The sequence below is a fragment of the Nothoprocta perdicaria genome, unplaced genomic scaffold (assembly GCF_003342845.1).
Source record: "Nothoprocta perdicaria isolate Ctin4 unplaced genomic scaffold, notPer1 scaffold_8, whole genome shotgun sequence".
NCBI classification, from domain to species: domain Eukaryota; kingdom Metazoa; phylum Chordata; class Aves; order Tinamiformes; family Tinamidae; genus Nothoprocta; species Nothoprocta perdicaria.
Window position 1 is genome coordinate 9,323,054 of NW_020456087.1, and position 23,351 is coordinate 9,346,404.

A 23,351-nucleotide genomic window follows, 5' to 3' on the forward strand; every position below is an offset into this window, starting at 1 on the left:
TATCAGAGATTTCTGCTGTTCAAAATGCTTTGCTAATGTTTACACTCAGAATCCCCACCCCTTCCTTTTTCTTCCTCTGCAGCCAAATGTAGATTTAGCCTCGTTCTTTGGAGTGAACCAACTGTTTAACTCTCTGATATTTTCCTTCCCACTCCCTGTCTGGCTGCAGGGTTCAGGAGAGTGAGCAGGCAACGCTCTCCAACTCTGCTGCCCTTTCCTTCCCTTCCAAGTCACCCCCACAGCCCACTAGCTTCCCACCACAAGCTACGTGAGCTCGCACACAGCTGCACAGCTGTGTCTGGCCTAGGGAGATCTTGTCAAGCAGTCCAGCTCCCTGAATGTCACGGGGGAACAAAATACAGGGGCCACAACTTAAGGAAAGCAGCCTGGCAAAGAAATTCTTCTGTCTTCGCTGCAGGCACCAGGGAACTGGTTAATTCTATGGAAATCCTTCTTCTCTGCCAACACCCGGTTTTGAAAATATGTGCACAAGTTGTGCTGATGAACATAATGTTTCTTAATGCAATTCCCTCTTTCAGCGTTGATGCCAACTTCCTATTTACAGTCATCTTTGTGTAGCATCATCCTTCTTGCGATTCTATCCCAAAATAGAGAAAATGTGTTGTATGGAGTGAAACAATAAAATCAGTCCTAGAATGGGAAGCTGGCTTCCATGAGACCTGTGTAGGGCACAGTACATTTAGCAAACATATTATGTTATGAACGAGACGGGCATTTTAGGAGCTAATGAAAAAAATTCTCAATTGAGGTGTTGCAAAATGGCAAACTATAAATGTAATAAAAAGTTATGGGAGGCCGGGTGTGCAGACGGAGCTGCACAGGAGAAGATTCTTTTATGCCTATGGTGATTCTGCAGGGGAAAAAATATGTGAGAATAGATGGGATGCAGCAGATAGCTGAAAGACAGAATATTCTCCATACCTACATGGAGCAATGAATAATAGAGATTAAGCAAATGGAGTATGAAGTTCCTTTGTTTCCAGGACCCATAGGAAAGATCAGCGTGGACTTGCTGTTCTTATACAATTCTATGTGGAGGTCAAGCTAGCTGAGTTCTGAAGTTTGCCCATGACAGAGTACTTGTTTTTTCTCTCTTTGATCTTTCTTTCTCCTTCGAATTTATTTTTCTATATGATTATTTTCTTAAGACTCACTTTCTGCTTTTCTCTTTTCCCCACAAGCAGTATTATTTTAACCTTGCTTCTTAGGGATAGAAACTCCTTACTTGTGGAGTGTCGTTATTTATTCGGTCCTAGAGAATTCACTGGGTTTTGCATAAGTGAGATAAAGTACCTGAAAAGAGAAAGAGAAATTACCTGATAGAGACCTGTGTTGAACCCAGCCTGGACACCTAAAGGTGTCGCTGGTTGAATTTGCTGTGTTTGCTGTCTTTTCAGAGCTGTATGGTTTTGACGTCCTTATTGATGCCACTCTCAAGCCCTGGCTCTTGGAAGTGAACTTATCCCCATCGCTGGCCTGGTAAGTGATTCCTGCTTTCATAAGAGGGTTTTCATAAGACTTTAGTCCAGCTGTTGCTGGATATGGTTGTCTTTGGAACGTGTGCTCCTAGGAGGACATGGTTTCGTGAGGCGTGCGAGTATTTGTTGCACTGCTAAGAGCTGACAGAGAGGACAGTCCTTTCTTTTTCCCTTTGCGTAAACAAGCTCATTGCTGCAATAGGTTTTGAAAGAACCCAGTTGGGATTCCATTTTCCTTTTAATTATTTCTCTTCCACAGTCCATCACCATTGTTAACACTGCATCAAGCTCCCATCATAGGCAAATTCTGAAGCTCTCCAGACTATTGTGTTGGGTTTCAATCCTCTTGCCCAGTAGATGCTTTAAGATTTCTGGAGTCAAAGCACTGCTCAGGCATTATGCTAGACTGGAGGGTAGAGGTGCAAGCTTGTGCTCAGACTTCTGGTCTTCCTGTAAAACCCATAGCGTGGGTGCCCTCTTGGCCCTTGCTCTGACCTCAAACTCTAATGAAACTTCAGGATTTCTTTTTGTAAAGGCTCAGACAAATATTTTCTGGATTAAACTTTAACTTTGTGAGAGTGTAGATGTAGAATACATTTTTATAATGTGCCTAAGTGATATCTCAAAGATATTGCAGTATTAATCAACTTCAGATTACACATATATTCTTGGAATAGCCATCTCTGGTACTTCTGTCTTTATCCTGCATTCAAATGATTTCTGTGCACATTTCTAGCTCAAAGCTGCAGCTTCCACAAGACCCATTTTTCTTTCAGTTGAAATGAGAATATTTCCACAACACTTAATTTCTTGGTTTGTTGGTTCTCGCTCGTATGTGTACCCAGGGACTTTAGAGCTAATTCATGTTTGCATCCTTTGCTCCCTTTGGTTATGATTGCCAACCTTGATGCCAGTTGTTGGTGTCTTTCTCGCTGTGCCGTAGAAAAGGGCTTGTTTCTCAGCTGTGAAGAAAACAAACTTTGCTTATCTGGCTTAACTCTATTCGTTGTTGTTCCCCACTGGATGGAAATAAGTGTGCTTTCTGCCTGGCCCCACTGTCTGATATCTCTGTATCTATCACTTTTTATCATTTGTCCTTATGCATCAGAGCTAACCCTGATGGTTTATGATGATTTTATGATGATTTATAAAGATTACGTGACAATCTTCTAATCCATAAAATGCAGTATAGATGCATTTAAATAATTCTTTTTCTGGTCAAGCAGAACAGAATCGAGGCTGTACATGTTGAATTTGTAGAGTAAATCTTTGAGAAGAGATAAAATCAGTGGATACCCTATTTATAAACAGAAATAGATTAGTCTTTTGCCATTTGCTGTTTGCCCATGTATATTAGTCACCCAGGTGCTTGTGTGTTCTGTGATGTTCATGTTAAGGACCAATGTAAAGAAAATACATTGGAAAGCATTGGGTATTGATACAGTCCTCTCATTTCATACCGGATAAGTAATTCCTCTTGTCCTTTATTCCATGTGGGGATAGTGATGCTCCTTTGGACCTGAAGATCAAAGCTAGCATGCTGTCAGATATGTTCACCCTTGTAGGTGAGTGTGACAAAAAGCTGCTTGAATCTTTACCTCATTTAAAGCCAATAAAAGGTATGTTTGAGCTGCATGTTAGACAGTGCTTGGAAAGCTGTATTAAGTTATGACACTGGGTTTTTTTAGTGTAATAGAGGAAAATTAGGGTTAGAGAGCAGCTGCACTTAATGTGTGGAAATTTTATGAAGTCACTTTGTATTTCTGCCTTTTTGTTTCCCCGGTCACCAATCATTCTAGGTGAATTACTGATGAGACTGTGTGGATTTTCTTGTTAGGCTTTGTAGAAGATGAGTCAAGATGTTGAAAGCCACTTGACTTTCCTTGGTTCAGTTACTTGAGCAACTTATCTTTTTACCCTAAAAGAGAGAGAGCTGTCATCAAGTTGCTGCTTAGTTGTTTAAGGGAGTTTATCTCTGTGTTGCTACTCAGCAGCCCATCTTATTGATTGAAGTACTTAGTTTTGAAGCAAGTTCCTGAAACGTAATGCAGTGTGCAAACTTTGAATTTTAAAAAAGCAAAGAAAGGAAATCTTAGGGTTTTGGGGGTTTGGACAAAGACAGGAGGGCCATACGTAAGCTTACATCATTAACAGAAATCTGAGATTTATATTTCAGGGTTTTTCTGTCTTTACAAGTTCTCATGTGGCTCCTGATCCCCTCCAGGCTTTGTATGCCAGGACCCAGGCCAGCGGTCAAGCCGGGCAGTTTATCCCTCATCTGAATCTGTCAGGAGAAATCCGTACCAGAAGCCTCAGGTAAGTGACTTGAGTAAGGCAGAGCTGAGGAGAACAGCAAGAAAGCTGTTTTCAGCCAGTTTGCCTCAAAGACACCAAGAAGCACAGGGAGTGAATGAGGTGCTCTGGACTTCGAACGTGAGTACGTGAGAATAGACTCATGAATGCAGCTGAGTTAGGGGCTTTTCAGCCAATTGCATTTTGTTGTGGGCAGTTAGCTTCCAGAACCCTATAGCTTTATGAATATGCTTGAGACTTCTTTTGAAGGAGAAGGTGCTTTTGCACTTGAAATTTAAACTTTCTTTCCTCCTACAGTCATCCCTTCCCCTGGTTCCTTGGACTGAGGCCTCACGCGACTTGCTGTGACAACCCATTACTTTTTCTGCTGCTTTATTAGCACTGTAATGTTTAAAGGCAGCTGTTCCTCTGTCTCTTTCTGGCTACTGGATAAATCCCATAAATATCTGTAATGCTGGAGCACCTGCAAGTGGCAGGGAGATCCCCTGTTTCATTTGTTTGTTCAAAGGCATTTCTTATGAGACAGATAGGCAAGAAGTGTATCCTGAATCGAGCTTTTTAGTGCCAGTGACTATATCCCAGCTCTCTACATACAGTGCATGTGCTCCTGTGAGTGGTATGTGGCATTGGTGTTGAGGTCAACTCAAATAGGAAATGAAAATTCATTTTTGCTCAGTGACAGAATAACAGCACAGTATCCATTGTAGCACACGGAAATCTCCATACAAGTTGTAACCCTTTTCTTGTAAAACTCAGAACCTGGAAGCACTGTGAGATGTGCTGACAAAGATGACTTTTGGGTGTCTGTAAGACACCTGTCTGCAGCTCCTGAACCCAGCTTAAGAGATGGAATATCATACAGATCTCTGACTATCAAAGAGGTCTCTATGACATGTAAAAGGTAAAAGATAAATCAGACACCATTCTAAAAAGAATGATTAGCTTTCTTGGAGCAGTTTTGTTTGTTTTCTTTGACTCTTTGGAAATATTCAGGGAAAATAAAGTTTAGAGAATTGAACAGTTAGGAAGAATTGCATTTTGTGGACCCCTTTAACTTGTAGATCATTTTTGCTTAAAAGCTAAATTTCATGTTAGGAAGCAGTAGATAGGAAATAGGGCTACTCTTTTGGGACATATCTCCTCATCACCTATGTTTCTTTTACATTTCTAACATGGTGATCAAGTTTTAGAGCTTTTTTAGTGGCTAAATGGAAAGCTTGTGGGTAAATGAGTGTAAAGCTTTCTCCATAGTTCAGTATTTTTTGGCTAGTTCTTTGCTGAATTCCTTTTATCTCAAGTTGCATTGAATTGTTGATAATTTTCCCACTTTCAGTGCAAAGGGTACTTTTGAATGTCTTGTTTAACTCCATGATGTTTTAAGTTTAATTTGTCACAGAGGCCATCTTTAATCTGTGGAAAAGTCACTTCCTGAGAAACGCATCCTGAAACGTTCTTGGTCGTGAGATCGTTGTAGTGACTTCTGTTTCTGAGTTACTGTCCAGAGCGGACTGCCAGTTCCTTGTGCAATTTCTCTGGTTTGATTCTCAGATCACCAGGACCCTCTGGAGATATAAACAATTTAGCTGCTTCCTTTGTAACATATTGTTGATTTGGACGGAAGCCCTTTCATTTAATCATAAGCAATAAAGGGATCTCAGCCTATTTTCTAAAGACTAGCTGTAGAGAAGAGCTTGGCTGTAATACAACTAAAAATGATAGATAGGTCTCTGGAGGGTCCTTTCTTATGCCCTTTGCTCCTCTTGGGCATTGGAGAGGAGGAAGGCAGCCTGGCTACCACCAAATGCAAGAAGAAGCTAAACTCTTATGATAATAGTTTTCTTTTGAACCTACCCCTACTATTGAGTTGGTCTTGTTTATAGGCTTGATGCCAAATGAATCTTTACTAAGTAATACAGGCTGTTTCTTGCTATTCTGTTGTTTGTTTCTGCACTTGCACTTGAATGTTATAGTAACATAGCATTTCTCCACTAGAACTGGGCTATTGTTGAGATGTTTAAAGGAAATGGCTTCTGGAATTTCAGAATTTTTACTATTTTTCTCCTCTGTTCTATTAACAATTCAATTGACAGCATCTGTTTCTCTTTAATAGAGTTACACTTAGAGGAAAATATTTATCATACAAAAAAAATTAAGCATTTTGGTCGTGGTAGTAGAGTTCATTCACCCTCCTGCAGAGCTGTGTGTTCCTAAAAATCATGTCTCTGTTCAGCTGCATTCTGAACTGTGGAGCACATCTGGGTTTCGGGTTAATGCCATGTCGGGAATGGGGACAGGATGCACTTATGGAGGATCTGTGGAGCAGGATCTGCAATGACATGATAGAGGCTGCTAGCTAGTTCTCTGCACTGTAGCTCTACCCTTCTGCTTTAGGGCACTCGCCACTTCTCTGGAGCTCAGGCAGGGATGATAGTGGCTTGAAGAACACAGGATTTTTATTCCCTTTTTGTGTCTCTTGTAGCGTCCTGTGTCTGCGCAGTCCCGACCAACAAACACCAGACTGGTAAGTACTGGGCTTTAAACACCAAACTGGTAAGTCCTGGGCTTTATTCAGCTCCCTCTACCAGTGCACAGGATGCTGTTTCAGATGTTATTACGTACGATACTTTTGACACAACTGATCCCAAAATACATATGTAACTAAGTAGCCTGGAGTGGCCTGGGAGGGAAAAGCAGGAGACAAGAAAAAAGGTGAATAGGGTGTGGAATATATTACCTTGTGCAGGAAGAAGATTAGATAGGCATTAGCATCAGTTTTAGCAACCTGAAAAGAATGAAAAATTAGAAGAGGTCTGCTGAAAGGCCGGATCAGCTGGGTGAAGCCTCTGATGCTCTTAAACCTGCAGGTGTTTTTGAATAAGTTTGGTTTAGGTTTTTAAAAATCAAGTTGACACCGTGTTAGCAGAAGATGAAGACAGTGGCAGCACAGCGTGTACTGTTCATACTGTTCAGGTTGGTCATTGAAAGGCAAAGCAGAGAAGTAAAGGAAGAGTTGATGAAAGCAGGAGAGGAGTGTCACTTAGCAAAAGGAAGGAAGAAGAAATTTTCTGTGTACTATGGAGTATGGAAAAAGTCTTAATGAAAGAGGATAACACCAGTGAATCTATTGGCAAAATTCATGTGAGGCATCAAGAGGAGTAATTACTGTCTGTAAAATAGTCCTGTGAAGGAAGCTTGAAAAATTCAAGCATCATTTGGAACAGTAACTGGAGAGGATGAAAAAAAGGACTTAAAGTAGAACTGCATACCTTAAAACAGGCTGAACTGATCCAGCTTCTCTAGAAGTCAAATCTGCCTACCCTTCTTGCAAGCCATATGGACAAGTTGGTGTGAGTTTGCAATTAGAAGCACCTGGCTGTGCAAGGACACAGCAGACAGCATTTTGCTGCTGGGCTTCACACGCTGGCATTACAGAGGTTACCGTTTTGTGGAGCTTCCCAGCAGGAAGGAAGGTAGGACAGATGGAATCACCTAGAGAGCTTAATTCCTTTTATGGGCTGCCATTTATGTCCTTTTGTATAAGTTCAGCTGCAGTTCAGAGAAAATAGATTCTTTTCCAGACTTATAACTGAATAATGAGGTTTCATAGAAAATAGGAGGGATCTTTCTGATAGGTGCTGTCAGTGATTTGTGTATTGAGAATCGTGATGTGGGAACCAGAGAGGCTTGCAGAATTTGGAGATGAATCAAAGTAGTGGGATTTATCTGTACTTTTAAAAGATAAGCTGGGTCAAGGAGGAAACAAGAACTTTGTGAAGCAAGAGACATTTCTGTGCTATAGCAGGAGAGAATTCTGCAGGGAACCACTGAAGAAAGTTTTTTTGTGTAGGAAGCTCAATAAAATAAGAGTTTTTCCTTTAGCATTTTGATGGTAGTTTATTCCCAGGTGGGAGCCAGAGCTTCTGTAGTCATAGTACCAGGTTGCTGATACATAGGCATATATTTCCTGTTTGTATCAAAACAATCAAGAAACCTTTGAAGTTTTTCATTAAATAAGGAGATCATCTGATAAGATGAAAAAATGTCCTATAGCATTCTCTTGAGCAACAATTCTCATGTGGTTGCTAATGGTGGTATCAGACCCTTAAACAGAGGTTACTTAGAGAATTTAGAAGTTGTTAAAACAAAGTTTTGGGGTTCTGCTTCAGTTGTAAGAGCAAATTTTGGAAGAAAAATTAAAAGGTTTTCAGTTTAAGTCTATGCAGAGCATCATGCAAACCTGCCTGACTACTAATGATTTTTTTTTCTGAAAATACTTGTGCCTCCCAGGTCATCTAGACAGTTTTCCTTTGTTTTACTGATTCAGTTTTCATTAGGCTTAGCAAAATGTTTCAGTTGGCACCTGCTACATCAGTTTGCTGCTTGGCTTTCACTATGTCAGTCACTGCTACGTAGCCTGTTCTAGTATAATCCCTGTTGCATTTGCAGTTGCTTAACCTGCAGGTTCTGTTTAGCTACTTGCAGGGTCTAATGAGGCGTATGGGACTGCAATTCAGTTCCCATTCACATGGTCCTTAAAAGTAAAGATTCAACCTAAGCTCTCCCTAAGTATCCTTTGAATTTGAGGACTATGAAATATATCACCAGACTTTCCCGACAAAGTTTCTGCTGTGTTTTTTTTCCTCTGCTTTTAGATTGAGAGGATTTTGTATTACATTCTTAGCTCAGTATGGTGCTAACAGGGTGTTTTGATGTTATATAAAGGCAGGGGATCTTCTGAGCTTAAATCCTTTTAATGTTCTTTTTACAAAGGCAGTTTATGTGAACTTGAGCCTACGCCCATTGAAAGCGCTCTGAGAACGTGTGCAAGGATTTCAGTATTGTTGGGATCTTGACAATTTTTATAATTCTGTTAATGCAGAGATGCTTTGAAGTCCTGTGCGTTCTTATAATTGGTTAGGACAACACTTTAAGAGATTTTCTGCACATTATTTTTTTCCCTTGTTTCTAGATTTGCATGTGTGCAAATTTCCATTATATATCTGCATGTCTGTCCCGTGCAAGTAGTAGTAATTTGTGATCTGGCAACAGAGTAACAAAAGAATAAGTATAAGGGGTGTGAATTGAATCTTTCATATATATACATCTTTTTCTTGCTATTTTCTCATCAGTGAACTACCAGTCTATTTTTCTAGTATGTCAACACAGCTGGGACAGAATCATAGGTCTGGTGCATTTGAGGGGTGGATGCCACTGTACTTGGGACCTTTGGGTGTAAACCCTGGCTCCAGAGCCCTTTGGCTGTGGATCTGCATATGCTTTTTCTGGAGGGGCTGTGGGTGTGAATGGCAGCACTGGTTCCTCAGGTGTGAGTTCTGCTGGGCTAAAAACTCGGAATGTGAATCCTGGGGCTTAGTGCCTGCTGGGGATTGGGCTCTTCAGTAGCTGGCTGTGAGTTCTGGCTCTAATACCCGAAAGAGTAGGTGGTGCTGGGTATGAGGGCCTGGCATTGCTTGGCATTTCAATGTCACTTTTGTAATAAGTTGAGAGGGGGGAGGGAAAAAAAAGGGAAAAATCTGGATTCACACTGTCTCTACAGCGTGCCCGTCCCCTGTCTGCCAGTGATGCTGAAATGAAAAACCTGGTGCCCTCAGGCAGGGAGAAAGCCACAGGAAGGCAAGGCAGCTCTGTGCTGGGCCTCTCCATGGAGGAGGTAAGTAGATATTATACATCTTATATTTGCTTTGGCTTTTTAAGCAGTCTGTGGGTGTATTTATTCAGCAAAGAGCAAGTGCATGTGTACAAAAAGGAAAAAAAAAAAAAAAGGCATCTATTTAGAAAATGGCAAATTTGTTTGGACAAAACTGCCGAATTTTACTGCTAGTACTGTCCTTGTCCTCAGTCGTGCCAAGCATACACTGCTGCACTCTAAGCAGTGGTAGACTCTTCCAGAATCTTAAGTAGGAGGTGAAATTGCCTGTGGATGTTGTGCGTACACATCTGATTCCTGGGACTGCCATAAATAGGCTTTTTATTCTCTGGAATTCACCTGCTGTTTCAAGGTGTATTGTATCTTTTTTTTCCTAGCTTTTTTTGTTTTCTTTCTGTTCCTAGATAAAAGTTCTTCGTCGCGTGAGAGAGGAGAATGAGCGGAGAGGAGGTTTCATCCGAATATTCCCTACCCCATCAACATGGGATCTTTATGGGTAATAATAAGTCTCCAATAAGATGGCTCAGTGTTGCACTGATTCTCTGTCTTGAAGGATATTCTTTGTAGATCCATGTAGATTAACTAGATTAACAATTAGAGAAGCATAGCACAATTCTTGTTTAAGGTTACAGTGTATTCTTTGTGCTGAGGATGCTTTTCCCTGATAATTTTTAAACCTCCCTAACAGCACCTCAGAGGAGGTTATTAAATGTAATTTCATAGCTCTTCGTGCTGCTTTTCTGTCAGAACAAAAGTTTATTCACCTTAAATTATTCATTTCTGCTATTTGCTTTCACCTCTTGGAGTTGTACATGCTGTGTACTTTCTTCTCTTGCCTCAATGTGAGCTTAGCTGCGAAGAGACAGCTCCTGTTCTTTCCTCTTTCGTGATACAGCTTTTTATCTGAACCTATTTCTTCTGAGATGTTTTTTATAGGTGACTTCTTCCTATATTATGCTGCCCTCGCCTCTGTTGAGCTCTGCCTTGATCTCTCCTGTATTTTGTTTTTCTAGATCCTTCCTAGAGCACAAGACAACGATGAACTACATGTTGGCTACACGGCTGTTTCAGGACAGGTAGAAAGCTGTTGGATTTGGGAGGGAGGCAAGGGACACAGGCAGCATGAAAAATACTTATCCCTCACTCCTCCAATACTGTTAACACCTGCTAGTGACTTAGAAGGATAGAAGCAGTTGCCCATCTCTCTTCTACTATGTCAGTGGCAGTGGATGCTTCTCCCACTGCAATTAGGGCAAGAGCAAAAAGGGCAATGGGAGCCACTGGTAGGGAAGAGGAGACTATAGATATGAAAAGCCTCCAAGCACCTATATTCGTTTGGAGTTGAAGGTCCTTGTATACTTTTGATTTAAAAGCTTATAGTCGTATTGGAGCTTTTCCTCCTGTTTAAGCAAGCACTGAAATTTATTCCCAAGCTTTTCTTATCCTTGCCTTTTCCCTCCTGACCCGTGCAAGCAGGATTTGATTTGGTGCCTCTCTGGGTAGCACTTTGGTGGGAATAGCAGTTTATGTTCATAGTCAAATTTCAAATGAGTGTTGTTTGCAGCATCTTTCACTATGTGTTTAGGGCTCCCTGCTTCATTTTTTTTTCTCTTCAAATTTGAGTTCTGTGATAAAGTAACTGTAGAGTGAGGTTCATATTGACTGAGAAGGAGATACTATTTACAGAAGTTCTTGGAACAGCACTGTAATTTTTTTCTTTTCTTGTATAAATTGGGGAATGTTTCTAGAGGCAAACTCCAATCTGAGCTAGATGGATGCAAGTGTCTATCTCACATGCAAGTGTCTCACAAGTGTCTAGTGAGCAAGCTGCTCAGAGTTCCTCTTTAGGAGCCATTTTACTCTCCTTTAAGATAGAATTCACAAGAGAGTCTGGATTTGGGCTTTTCATTTTATGCGTGAAAGACCCTGGAGGCCTAATGGAAGGTGCCCTATTGCCCTTTTCCTTTGCAGGGGCAAGACTGAAAAAAAGGCTTGATCGTTGGGAGACCTTTTAAATGGCTTCTAAAATAAATGATTTGTATTTTTTAGGATTTACCCTACATTGATGTGTTCTTACCTCTCAAGTCCCTATTCTCTGAGAAACTCATCAAAATAAGGAAAACATTGTGCTGCTCCTACCCCTCACATACATTTCTGCAAAATAAATGCTGTGAACAAAGAACATTCCAGCCTTTGGAGAGCTTAAGTTATATTGGGTTGGATCTCAGTGCTGCTCCTCTTGGGCAAACTGATAGTTCTGCCATATTAGTGAGCCTCTTGTGTGTGTTCTCTTAAGAGTCTATAATGCATCTGTCTTTTGGGCTTCATGTACACACATAATCACTATTCTGAATCTGAAAGATGAGTGAAAATGAGGTTTCTGTGAATACTTACACTGTAAGGAGCCATTTGCTGGATCTTCCTTCAATGATAAAGTTATGTTTGTCTCCTCTGAGGAATATGGTAGGACTTCTTTCTCCTTGATTTAGACAGAAATCATAGAAAGGTTGTCCCTTTTCACTTGGGCTAAAATAAAATTCTTGTTTCTGACCTAACTATGAAGAACAAGCTGAAGGTTCCCAAGACTGGGTTCGGGTCCATGTGCACCCTTCTGTCTTCTCTTCATCCATTTGTAATCCTAGAGCCTTGTTCAAGCTTCCTTACTAATTATGCCTTGAGCTACTGCATATTGAATAAAAGCTGCTTAGTCATGAAAGCATGGTGCTAGATACATGAGTTTGGGGATATGCAAACATTTATAGCCTGTACATGCAAGATAGTTAAACTGATCGTAATATTTCATCACTGTCAGGAAAAGTGTTTTTTTTTTCTTCTTACTAAACACAGTAGAACTCTTAGATCATCAAAGAGAAGTAAGTGTGGGATTGAAGTTGCCTGTGTATTATGCTTCCTAGAGCAGTTCTTAATGGAAAGCTGGATATGAAGTTGGAAGCTGTGGACTCGAATGCTCTCCTGTATGAGAGGAAGCTTATTTCGCTGGAGTTACGGAAGCGCAGGCGATGCCACGGCAAGGCACGAAGGGCACGGACAAGACTGTCAGGTAGGCATGGCTTAAAGTGCAGACACTCAGTTAGAAACGAGCAAGCAAGACCTTTTTCATCTGAAGTCTGTTTGAATTATGTTAGCTCTGGCTACTGTAGGCCCTAAAGGATTTCAGTGGCAAAAGTTAATAGCTTTCATTGTAAGTGTTAATTGTTTTCATTTCATTTCTGGGCTTCCTGCCTTCTTATGTGCCTGGAATTCCATTCCCACCGTTTCATATCATCAAATGTGTGACTGAAGGTAATCACTATCTTCTTCAAGATGAGCTTGCAGTTGCATTTTTAAGAGCAAAAAATGAGCAATTTGTATGTGCCTCTGCTTTTCAGAGAAAGCAAAAAATAAAAATGAAAAGCAAAAAATATGGAAGCTTTCATGCTGGAGTTCCTACACAGCAGTGACAATAAGATATGGGAATAAGAGAAATTCTGCTGATACAGAAAAAATCTCAAAGGATGCAGAAGTGAAAGTTCCTTATAAATAGCTGTTTTCTGAAGCCATTCTCTTCCCAGTAAATACCACATTGAAGGAATGAGGTTTTTAGTAGTCTGATACATAAGCAGAAAGCAGGACAGAATAATGATGTGCAATGATGCTTAAAAGGCTATTCTAAAATGATGATGTTCTCTCCTAGGAAAAAAAAGAGTGTAAGAGTTAACAAATGGTGTGGGTATCGAGGATAGTCTCCCTCCACCCTTCCTTTTTTTCTTTTTTTTTCTTTGAACCCTACACAGGTATGTCCCCTTTATTTCAGGGAGATCAAAACCCACAAAGCTGCCTGTCAAGTCAGACACAGAGGATGAGGAGGAAGAGGAGGCAGATGAAGATGAAGATGGAACTGCTAGCTCTCTTTCGGGGACACAGGTGAAAAGCAAGACAAAACTCTCTGAACTGGTCAAAGCAAGTTCTCAAGAGAATATGCTGAAAAAACTTGACAAGAAAACTGGAGATGGAGAGTTGCTTCTTGAAAAACCAGAGCCAGAATCTCAGTTTAACTTGTTGCAGATTCTTCAAGAAAATGGAAACTTAAGGTGAGATTTGTGCAAATTGGTTTTTTTTTTTGCAACTAGTATCAAGTAAAATATAGATACTGAGATAAGCACTTAGTGACACACTATGAAAATGTGTGGAGATGGTAAAAGCCTAGAGGTGTGGGCTCAGATTTTTATCTAACTGTGGGCTGCCTAGCATCTAATAGGCATAAAAGGGAGGAGGGAGATAGCTGTACAGACCTACAGTTTACCCAAATACCTGACCCGTTGAATCAGTATGAAGGATAAACTGTAGTTTTCCTTGCTGTCCTTTAATGTGATGTGTTGAACTGTCCTTTGGTCAACTCAGGCTTCTAAAACTCTGCCTTAGTCGAAAGTCCCTACTGTTGACTGCTCGTTTTTTTTTTCCTTCTTTGTATTTCCACAGAAGTGTGTATCAATATATGTTAAACCATCTAAGAAAAGTTGAGAATAATTGAACACTGCCTCACCATAAAAACATAGTTTTATTTTTTTTCTGTTTTTATTTTTGATGATGGAATTTTTACCTCTAAAAATACTCAGTGACTTTCATGATGTCACCACCTCCTAAAAAACAAAACAAAGGCACTTGAGAATGCTAAGTTATTGAGATATCTCGCTGCCTGCTGTTGAGAACAAAGTGCAGCAGGATGTGTTTTGATGCATGGCTCAGTGGCTTGTTAAAAAAAAAAAAAAAAGAGGAAATAGTGTGACCCATTAGGTCACCAATGAGGGACCTAGTAAATGTTTAGAATAGTGATTCCTTTTTTTAAGTAAGAGGAATAGAACTGTGCACGGAAAAGGGCAAACATAAAGGGTGAGCATATGCATCTGTGTAAGAGCTCATGTCTTCTGGATATCAAACAGTATTATGTTTTGTGCAAGAAAAGCTCAGAAGAAAATTGTTGTGGATTGCTGCTTTCTGAGGTTAGTTTTTTTGTGAGGATTTATGAAGGATAAACTAGATTTGGAGATTGTTCTGCTGCCTTCTTGTGGCTAAGGCATTTGCTGCTGTCACATGGGAAGTTTCTGAAACCTGTTTCCAGGACAGGCACAGCAAGGCTGAGCTCACCCACCTATATATAGCACAAGTCCCTGCCAAGAACACAAGATCTGTCTGATGTTCTCAGCACCCAGTGCTGTTGGGATTCCCCCCAGAAGCGTCAGGCTTGCAGTGACCTCATTTGCTAGGACTGTACTGGGCTTAGCCCCATCTGATCTGTCACTGCTGAAACCTTTGCAGCAGGGTCAAACTGAAGTCATGAAATTTTCTTCTGAAAGAAACCAGGCCTGTTTCAGTCAGTTCTTTTTTAAATGGCAGGACTTCTCTTTCTCTCTCCGGTTTCTCTGCCTTCTGTACGTTGGGTGCTATTGGTAGAGAGGGTGATACTAGAATGAAGAGTGTTCCCTTTGTGCTGTTCCTAGGGAAAATAAAAGGAAGTTGCTTGTCATGCATTTAAGGCCTCTGGGCTACAAATTCAACACACCATTTACCTCAAAGATCTTTGCCAGTTTTCCATTTTGGAATCAAAGAAGTCAGATGCAGGGAAGAATCATGTTGTTGATAATGAGAGTCTTGAGGCACCAGTCAGCACCAATCTTACACTCTGCTCAGAAGGTATTTGATGTACTTGCAGAACAAAGCTCTCAGGAGAGAGACTTCCTTGATATAAGGTGGCTTGATGTATGGAGTATTAATTCTTAGCTGGGATTCAGGATGTTCTCCTGTGGCATTCTCCTCTTGTGGGAAGGGAAGGTGCATTTGGTGACTAGGGTCAGGATAGGGAGCCTGGATGTCTCGCCAGGACTGTTGTGTGTTCTGGAGTTCACTGGAAGACACAAATGAAGCCAGATGTTTTTATCTTGTATTTCCTTTTGCTAAAGCAGAACTGCTAAGGTTATTCAAGTAGAGAGAGGATGTCATTTTGAGGTTCTGGTGAACTCATCATTTGATTAGCTTCTCTTTGGTCCTATCATGGTCTTTCAGAAGCATCAGAATCTAATGATGAAGCGGATGCATAAATACAAATAATGAATCTTATTTTAACTTTGATTCTCATCTCCTCATATATGTCTTAAGTTGATGCTGTGATCCTTATAGCTGTCAAAATTTTGTATGTTTTTTTGTATGATTTTTGTATGATATAACACTGTAAAGAAATATTCCTGATGTTTACTGGTACATTAAACAGGAAGACTATATTTCTGGACTGAGTTTTTGATAAAACTTCAGGAAATCTTGTACATGGAGGTGTAGAGCTGTTAAAGTCATAAGGGCAAAGTAAGTATTTGGAAACAGAGAACAGAAATAAATAATAAAAATAAAAAGGTGGAGTTTCTCAGGAATCAGAAATGAGCCTGATTCTGATTTTGATGATTTGTTCAGGAATGGCACAGACTGTGGACATGCACTCATTAAATTTTCTAATGAGAAACATTTGGGCGTTGTCAGAAAACAACAAAGTATGCAGATACGTATTGGGTGACCTTGAGGGTAGGAATAGTATGAATAAGATGATATTCAGTAACATAATGTGCAAGGCTGTGCTCTTAAGTAGTAGTTCATAGCAGGAGTTGTATCACCTAGGTATTCATCAACTGATAATGATTTAAAAGAAGAAATATCATGCATGCCTGTTAACCACAGGAGGCTTGCAAAACTCTGGCTTATGCATGAATGGAAGCAATGAACGTGATCTAGGTTGTAGATACTTCCCTAATTCCACTGAAATTTTATTGTCACTGTACAAGTCCCTGATGAGATTTCATCTGGAATATTATGTACAATTCCTATTGCCTGTGTTCAAAGAAGATGAACTGTGGCTGAAACAGAGACAAGCTGCTAGTTCTATCAGGTGGTCACTTTTTAAGGAGAGACTAAAAGATCTGCATAGTTCACACTCAAAAAAAAAAGAAAACTAAGAAGGAGTATGATCACTATCCATGAGTACATTCAGGGTAGGAGACGCATCAGGGCTGAAATGATGTAAGTTATAAGAGGACGTTGGAGAAAGAGCGAGCTGGTGAAACTGAGCATGAGTGAAGCTAGTCTAGGTAGTAAAAGAAGGTTCATAACTATTAGCATGAATACATGAATTCTGGTCTAGCATTCCAGAGAAGTAATGGAGTGAAAAATTTAGCTTGTTTTAAGATCAAACTAGATTAATTTTATAGAAGAGATTATGACATTTTGAGAGGTCCTGGAGAGCAGGGGAGGTGCCCGAGGACTGGAAGAGAGCCAACGTCACTCCAGTCTTCAAAAAGGGCAAGAGGGAGGAGCCGGGCAATTACAGGCCGGTCAGCCTCACCTCTGTCCCTGGAAAGGTGATGGAGCGGTTCATCCTAGAGAGAATCTCCAGGCATATGGAGGAGAAGAAGCTGCTGAGGAGCAGTCAGCATGGATTCACCAAGGGGAAGTCATGTCTGACGAACCTCATAGCCTTCTATGATGGGATGACAGGCTGGCTGGACGAGGGGAGAGCCGTGGATGTTGTCTACCTTGACTTCAGCAAGGCTTTTGACACTGTCTCCCATAACATCCTCATACGGAAGCTCCGGGACAGTGGACTAGATGAGTGCACGGTGCGGTGGATTGAGGGCTGGCTGGATGGCAGAGCTCAGAGGGTGGTGATAAATGGGGCCGAGTCCAGTTGGAGGCCTGTGGCCAGTGGTGTTCCCCAGGGGTCAGTACTGGCCCCGGTGCTCTTCAGTTTGTTCATCAATGACCTGGACGAGGGCATGGAGTGCACCCTGAGCAAGTTTGCAGATGACACCAAGCTGGGTGGAGTGGCCAACACTCCGGAGGGCTGTGCTGCCATCCAGAGGGACCTGGACAGGCTGGAGAGTTGGACAGAGAGGAACCTCATGAGGTTCAATAAGGATAAGTGCAGGGTCCTGCACCTGGGGAGGAATAACCCGCGGCACCAGTACAGATTAGGGGTCGACCTGCTGGAGAGCAGCTCCACGGAGAGGGACCTGGGAGTCCTGGTTGACACTAAGTTAACCATGAGTGAGCAGTATGCCCTCGTGGCCAAGAAGGCCCATGGGATCCTGGCCTGCATCAGGAGGAGTGTTGCCAGCAGGTCAAGGGAGGTGATTCTGCCCCTCTACTCAGCTCTGGTGAGGCTGCACCTGGAGCACTGTGTGCAGTTCTGGGCTCCCCAGTATAAGAGGGATGTGGAGCTCCTAGAGAGGGTCCAGAGAAGGGCAACCAGGATGATTAAGGGAATGGAACATCTCTCATACGAAGAGAGGCTGAGTGAGCTGGGCCTGTTTTCTCTGGAGAAGAGACGGCTCAGAGGGGATATGATTAATATGTATAAGTTCAGGAAGGGAGAATGCAGGGAGGAAGGGGACAGGCTGTTCTCACTGGTGGCCAGCGATAGGACGAGGGGTAATGGCCACAAGCTGGAGCACAGGAAGTCCCATCTCCAGGTGAGGAGCAACTTCTTTACTGTTAGGGTGACAGAGCCCTGGCACAGGCTGCCCAGGAGGGTTGTGGAGTCTCCTTCTCTGGAGGTCTTCAAAACCTGCCTGGATGCCACCCTGTGCCACATGCTGTAGGTGTGCCTGCTTGAGCAGGAAGGTTGGACTAGATGATCTGTAGAGGTCCCTTCCAACCTTAAATATTCTGTGATTCTGTGACATTGCATGTGATAGAAGAGGAGTTGGTCACTGACACTAAACCCCATCTGCTTCTATGCCCTTTTGAAAAGGAAAGGAAAAATCATGCTGGGCAATGTCAGGGAGAGCCTGTGGCGACTTTGGAGAGGAGCTGTAAGGAAGAATGGAGAGAGGCAAAGCAGAACTCGGAGAGGAGGGTCTAGACCAAGATGACAAGGGACAGAATTAGGCAGTTTTCAGGGATTTCTCTTGTAACAGAAGTGTACACTGAAGTGACTCCCACTGTGAGGGGATGGGAATCAGTGTGTCCCTCCTAGTCCTCAGTTTATGCTCATGACTTCCCAACGTGTTCAGCCAGCTGCACAGCAGATTTTGGTGATGATCTTTCATTCTTCACTGGCGGCTTGCTCAATGAAATCTGGCCAGTGTCCTTGGGCCAGCAGGGAAAGAGCTCACTTTCACAGGCCTAATTCTTCCTTTTCCAATGGGAATTGCAGGGTCTTTGTTACAACTCTGGCACTGGTACCAAGTCCTTTATTTATTTTATGGTCTGTTGTTGTGGTGTTTTAAATGCTTGTGAAGGCAGAGCCCCCAAGAAAGCCTGTGACTGAGTTTAAAAATACTGAGTTTTGCTAATGTTCAGGCAGTTGGCTTTTGGAGAAGAGTTGTTTTGGTTATGAGAAATCAAGGAGAGCTGTTCTCCACTTTTAGAGATGGTCTTAGAATTGAGAGCTTCAGTTGTCTCTTATCTCCTGCAGCTCCTGCCCTCTCCTAGTGAAATGAAGGTCCCCTTGAAAATCCTGGTTGGGTTGAAGGGATTCTTGTTCCCTGGAACTTCAACATTTTTGCGCCTGTGTTTTCCTTACTGACTGTACGTGGGTCTGTAACCCGTGCCTGACTGCTTCAGCCCTTTCTGTTGCTACTCTGAGGATGTCTAACTGTTCCTCTCTTGGTCCACAGCAAAGTGCAGGCTCGCAGAGCTTTCTCTGCCTACCTACAGCATGTCCAGTTGCGACTGATGAAGGAGGCTGGTGACCAGATCCAGAATGCTGCCTGGGCTGCCAAGGAGGATGAGCAAATGGTAAGAAACTTCGTGTTAGTCCAGAAAAGCCCAGCTGAAATCTTCTAGAGAGTTCTGAGGTCAGTCCCCCTTTCTCAAAGAGGTACAGTCTTTGATACTATACTTGTCTACTGACAGGTATTTTTTTGAAGCTTTTGAGCCATGTAAAAATGCTGAGTGTCAGTTGAGCAGGAATAGAATAGACAGCTCTTAACCAGAGTGTGATTGACGCTTGAGCTACTCGAATCTTTCACAGGTTCTCCTTCCCTGCATCTCCCAGCTCTATGCCTACGTGCTTTTGAATCCTTCTAGGATTCTCTAGGATTGCTTGCCAGGATCTAGTGCTGTCCTTGCACATCCACTCAGCTAGAGATGGGTACCTAGATAAGCTTTTTTCTCTTGTGTATTGTTTTACTATCTGCTTAGGTTTCTTCCTTGCTTTCTAGATGGATGAGTAAAAATAAGAGTCACTTTCTTTTTTCCTTTTTTTTTTTTCTTTTTTAGAGGCTTTATGGACTTTTCTAGGCAGCATTTTAAAGTTTCTGCCTTTTACAGACTGCAGGAAACCCAAATTCCCTTGCAAACCTTCTGCAGGAAGATGGGTGGGAGGGGGGAAAGCAGCAGTAGACTCTTGAGTTTTGTGCAGCCCAGATGGGTTCTTGATGAATGCATGTTGCAGGGAAACAGCCAGTGCAGTTTGGAGATAAAACTGTTTGTCAAGAATAATCAGTCAGCTCAGTGGAAAATGTTACCCCTACTCTTTCCAAGTGGAAAATTAAAACGGGCTTTTTGAGAGTCACTTTGTCTGCTGCTCTGTGAAAAATAATGTTTAAAATAACAGATCAAACCAGCCTGCTGTAATGGCAGTGAGAGGCGAGCTGTGAAATCTAATAGTCTGGCTGTGAGGCAGTTCATTTATGCATTAGCAGAGCTCCTAACCAAAAGCAAATCCAGAGGGGAGACAGCAAGGGTTGCACATGCCCCATGCAGGATGCGTTTTGCCTTGGGATGTGCCTTGTGTGTTTACACCAGGAGAGGCCATATAGAAATGGGCCCTGCCTCGTGGGGGATTGCAATTATATGGCCATCAATGTAATCATCTGTTGCTTGGAGAGATGTGGCAGTAATGTGCATATATGGACAGTGGGGCTAATGGGCCTCCTCGCTGCAGTGGAGCTCTCCGGTGATGATGGCCTTCCCTGTGGTGGCCTGAGATGCTTTATGTCAGTATGTTCCATCGCAGGACTCTTAGCACATTACAGCTTGTTATTTTTAAAAAAATATTGTCAGAAGTATTGCTTTTATGGGCTAGTTTATGTTGTTGCAGCTTTTTCTAGTCTGCCACATGCTTTTCAGACAAGTATCCTACCTCTGTCCCCACTCAGATTAGATGCATCCTCCTCCTTTTCCCCTGCCTTGGCCTTGTATGTCTGAGTTAAAAACACACATGAAGAAAGTTTCCGCCTGCCGTTTGCCGGGTCACTTTCCCCAAGCAGTGTTTAGTTCTTGCCAGCCATGAGCTGGTGTTGCACCTCAGTTGCCCTCTCGCCACGTTCTGCTGCTAGTCCATCGTGAGGCCTGTCTCCTGTGCCCGCAGGAGCTCGTGGTGCGCTTTCTGAAGCGAGCGGCCAGCAACCTGCAGCACTCCCTGAGGATGCTGCTGCCCAGCCGCCGCCTGGGCCTGAGCGAGCGGCGCCGCATCCTGGCTCGCCAGCTGGGCGAGTTCATAGTCTGCTACAACAAGGTGAGTGGTTCCTCCTTGGATTCTTCTCTTGGTAGCTCAGCCCCCTCAGCAGAGGGCTAAGTTGCTTAGTTCGTTTGTGCCTGAGGTGCCTTCAGGCTTCCCTGCACCACAATGTGCCTTGTTGATGTGTAATAGATTGTGAAACATATATATGTTTTATATGTCAAGTATTATGCTTTGCATAAAACCGGTAACTGGTGCTGATCATCTCCTTTGACTCCAGCAGCAGCAGCCACCATGGTTACTGCACATTAAAGGTCAGAAGCTGAATATAAATCACCCATTCATAGGTAACTATCAAATTACTAAGGACTTGTAAAGCTCAGGACCTCTTAGAAATGCTGTTTGTTTAAATCCAAATTTTTGTATCCAGCTTGCGTAAGAAACTGTTCACAAGGCATCTTACCCTAGTGCAGCTGATGATATTGTTTTCTGGTATCTTTCTCTACAATATTTGCTGCTGGTCTTGACATAGTCAAAAGAACAGCCTCTTTAAGGGATATGTTGGTAATTGATATGGTTTCTTTGCAGATGCACATGCAGTCATGGCAGCTGTTTGTTCAAATTGTAAGGTAGACAACAGTATTGCTGCATTGTGTGTGTAGTGCAGAAATTGTGCATATGAGTTTCCTTAACTTTATCAAAGTGTTGATCAAAAAATGCAGACTTAGAGATGCATTTTGTTGACACCTGTCAAATGAAGATAAGTCTGAATGTTTCTGTGGATGTCAATAAAAATAAATGTTTGGTGAGGTGCCATTTAACTTTGTTTCCTTTGCCTTGCCTTTGTTCTAATGCTTTGTATTGTCTTTTTCCATTTCTCGCTATTTTTATGATGCTTCTCTAGAGATAATCATTTTTATCTATACAGTATGTGAAAATGTATTTTACCATTTGTTTCATATACTGAGGAAATGCAAGTCAAATTCTGAGGAAATTCTCTAGTGTGGAATTCTGCATGCTTCGTGACAAGAAGATTTGAGTCCTAATTTAAGTAATTTTCATTTCTTTGGGTATAGAAGATAGTGTTCTTAACATAGTGGTTTCATGTTGATCCTTATTTAATCAGACCAGCTTCCCTTTCCCACTGCCCCCTGCCCTTCCTTTAGTGTGAGGACAAGGTGAGTTTGGCTCCTGCTTCCAGAGGCATTGCTGCACATGCAGATCTCGTCTCCCCCTCACTAGCAGAGGACATCCATTCACAGGAGCTTCTCAGAAGGGACATGTGGTGCTTGACCTGGCAAAGCAAGGCTGGTATCCAACCAAATGTGTTGCAGGGAGAGCCTTGTGTGCCCAACGCTCACTGAACCACTGTGTTGGGAGCAACCACGAAACGCCCGGGTGGCTCTGTAGTGAGTGAAGAACACAGCTGCTTTGGATATAACTTCTACTCAAATTGTATTCAAACATGAGGATTTTCTGCTAACTCTCGAGTAAATTCACAAAATAAAGCTGTATAACTGGTAATAAATCATTACATAAACATATTTTCTTAGTTAAAAACAAGTGAGAACAGATCACTTGAGCTTTTAGAACATACGCTTTTAAGCTATTGAGAGACTATTAGGCTGCAGTTCTTTTTTCATGTTTGATTCCAACATAAAGATTTCATTCACTGACTTGTGACCACAGATTTAGCAGGAGATTCCTACTAGCCATTATGTGTCTTATATGGAACAGAAGGAAAATACACTGTCTTCAGCAAGATAAATAAAACGGATCAACATATTTCAAGACTTCTCCTAAAGTAGTGAAGAATAGAGACATGTCCCAGAGTGGCTTCCCCTGCCCCCAAACTGCCTTTTGCAGGAGGTATCTGACCCTCTAGTCCTGGCAAAGCTGGGAGTTAGTAGTATGGACCAACAAAATGGAGGTTAAGTCTGCCTATTATCTGTTGATATCGGTATTTCAGAGAGAGCTGTGAATTTTTATTTTTTTAGTTAATTTTTGTATGAATGCAACCTCTGGTGTCAAGAAGTTCTAGCAAAAAAGAAAAGATATTTTATCTCATAGCTTGCTTCCATTCTCACAAAGGTTTATTGTAATTTATTCTAATGTAATCTAGGAAAAAAAATCCTCTTTTGGACAGAAAGATTTGAATATAAGCTTTTAGGGGGGAAGCCTGCACTGGGGACAAAAACATCAGAAATGGAAAAACCGTGTAAAGGCTTCAAAAAATGGTACTTTTTTCCCCTGTCTCTGCAAAGGATGTAGTTGAGGGAGCAGAATATACCTGTAAGGCTTGAAAGCTTCTCAGCAAGTCAGTTCCCATAGGTTATGTCAGGGTGAGGAGTCAGGAATCTGGGATCAGCTCGGCTTGCCCTCTCTGGGGCTGTCTGCACTCACCTGTTCTGCTGCATGTAGCTGAACT

General features: G+C 42.0%; 1 protein-coding gene across 3 annotated transcripts in view; it reads left to right on the top strand.

Annotated features, from left to right (window-relative positions):
- Positions 1 to 23,351, top strand: part of TTLL5 (tubulin tyrosine ligase like 5) — a 121,219-nt gene that overhangs the window by 27,279 nt on the left and 70,589 nt on the right. For all 3 annotated transcript variants that reach the window (XM_026051817.1, XM_026051819.1, XM_026051818.1), the window contains exons 13-23: positions 1,419 to 1,500; positions 3,003 to 3,064; positions 3,724 to 3,815; positions 6,292 to 6,333; positions 9,370 to 9,483; positions 9,885 to 9,976; positions 10,494 to 10,556; positions 12,396 to 12,541; positions 13,295 to 13,571; positions 19,137 to 19,257; positions 20,834 to 20,980. In XM_026051817.1, coding sequence (XP_025907602.1) covers positions 1,419 to 1,500; positions 3,003 to 3,064; positions 3,724 to 3,815; positions 6,292 to 6,333; positions 9,370 to 9,483; positions 9,885 to 9,976; positions 10,494 to 10,556; positions 12,396 to 12,541; positions 13,295 to 13,571; positions 19,137 to 19,257; positions 20,834 to 20,980 — 1,238 coding nt within the window. The remainder of the gene's footprint in view (positions 1 to 1,418; positions 1,501 to 3,002; positions 3,065 to 3,723; positions 3,816 to 6,291; positions 6,334 to 9,369; positions 9,484 to 9,884; positions 9,977 to 10,493; positions 10,557 to 12,395; positions 12,542 to 13,294; positions 13,572 to 19,136; positions 19,258 to 20,833; positions 20,981 to 23,351) is intronic.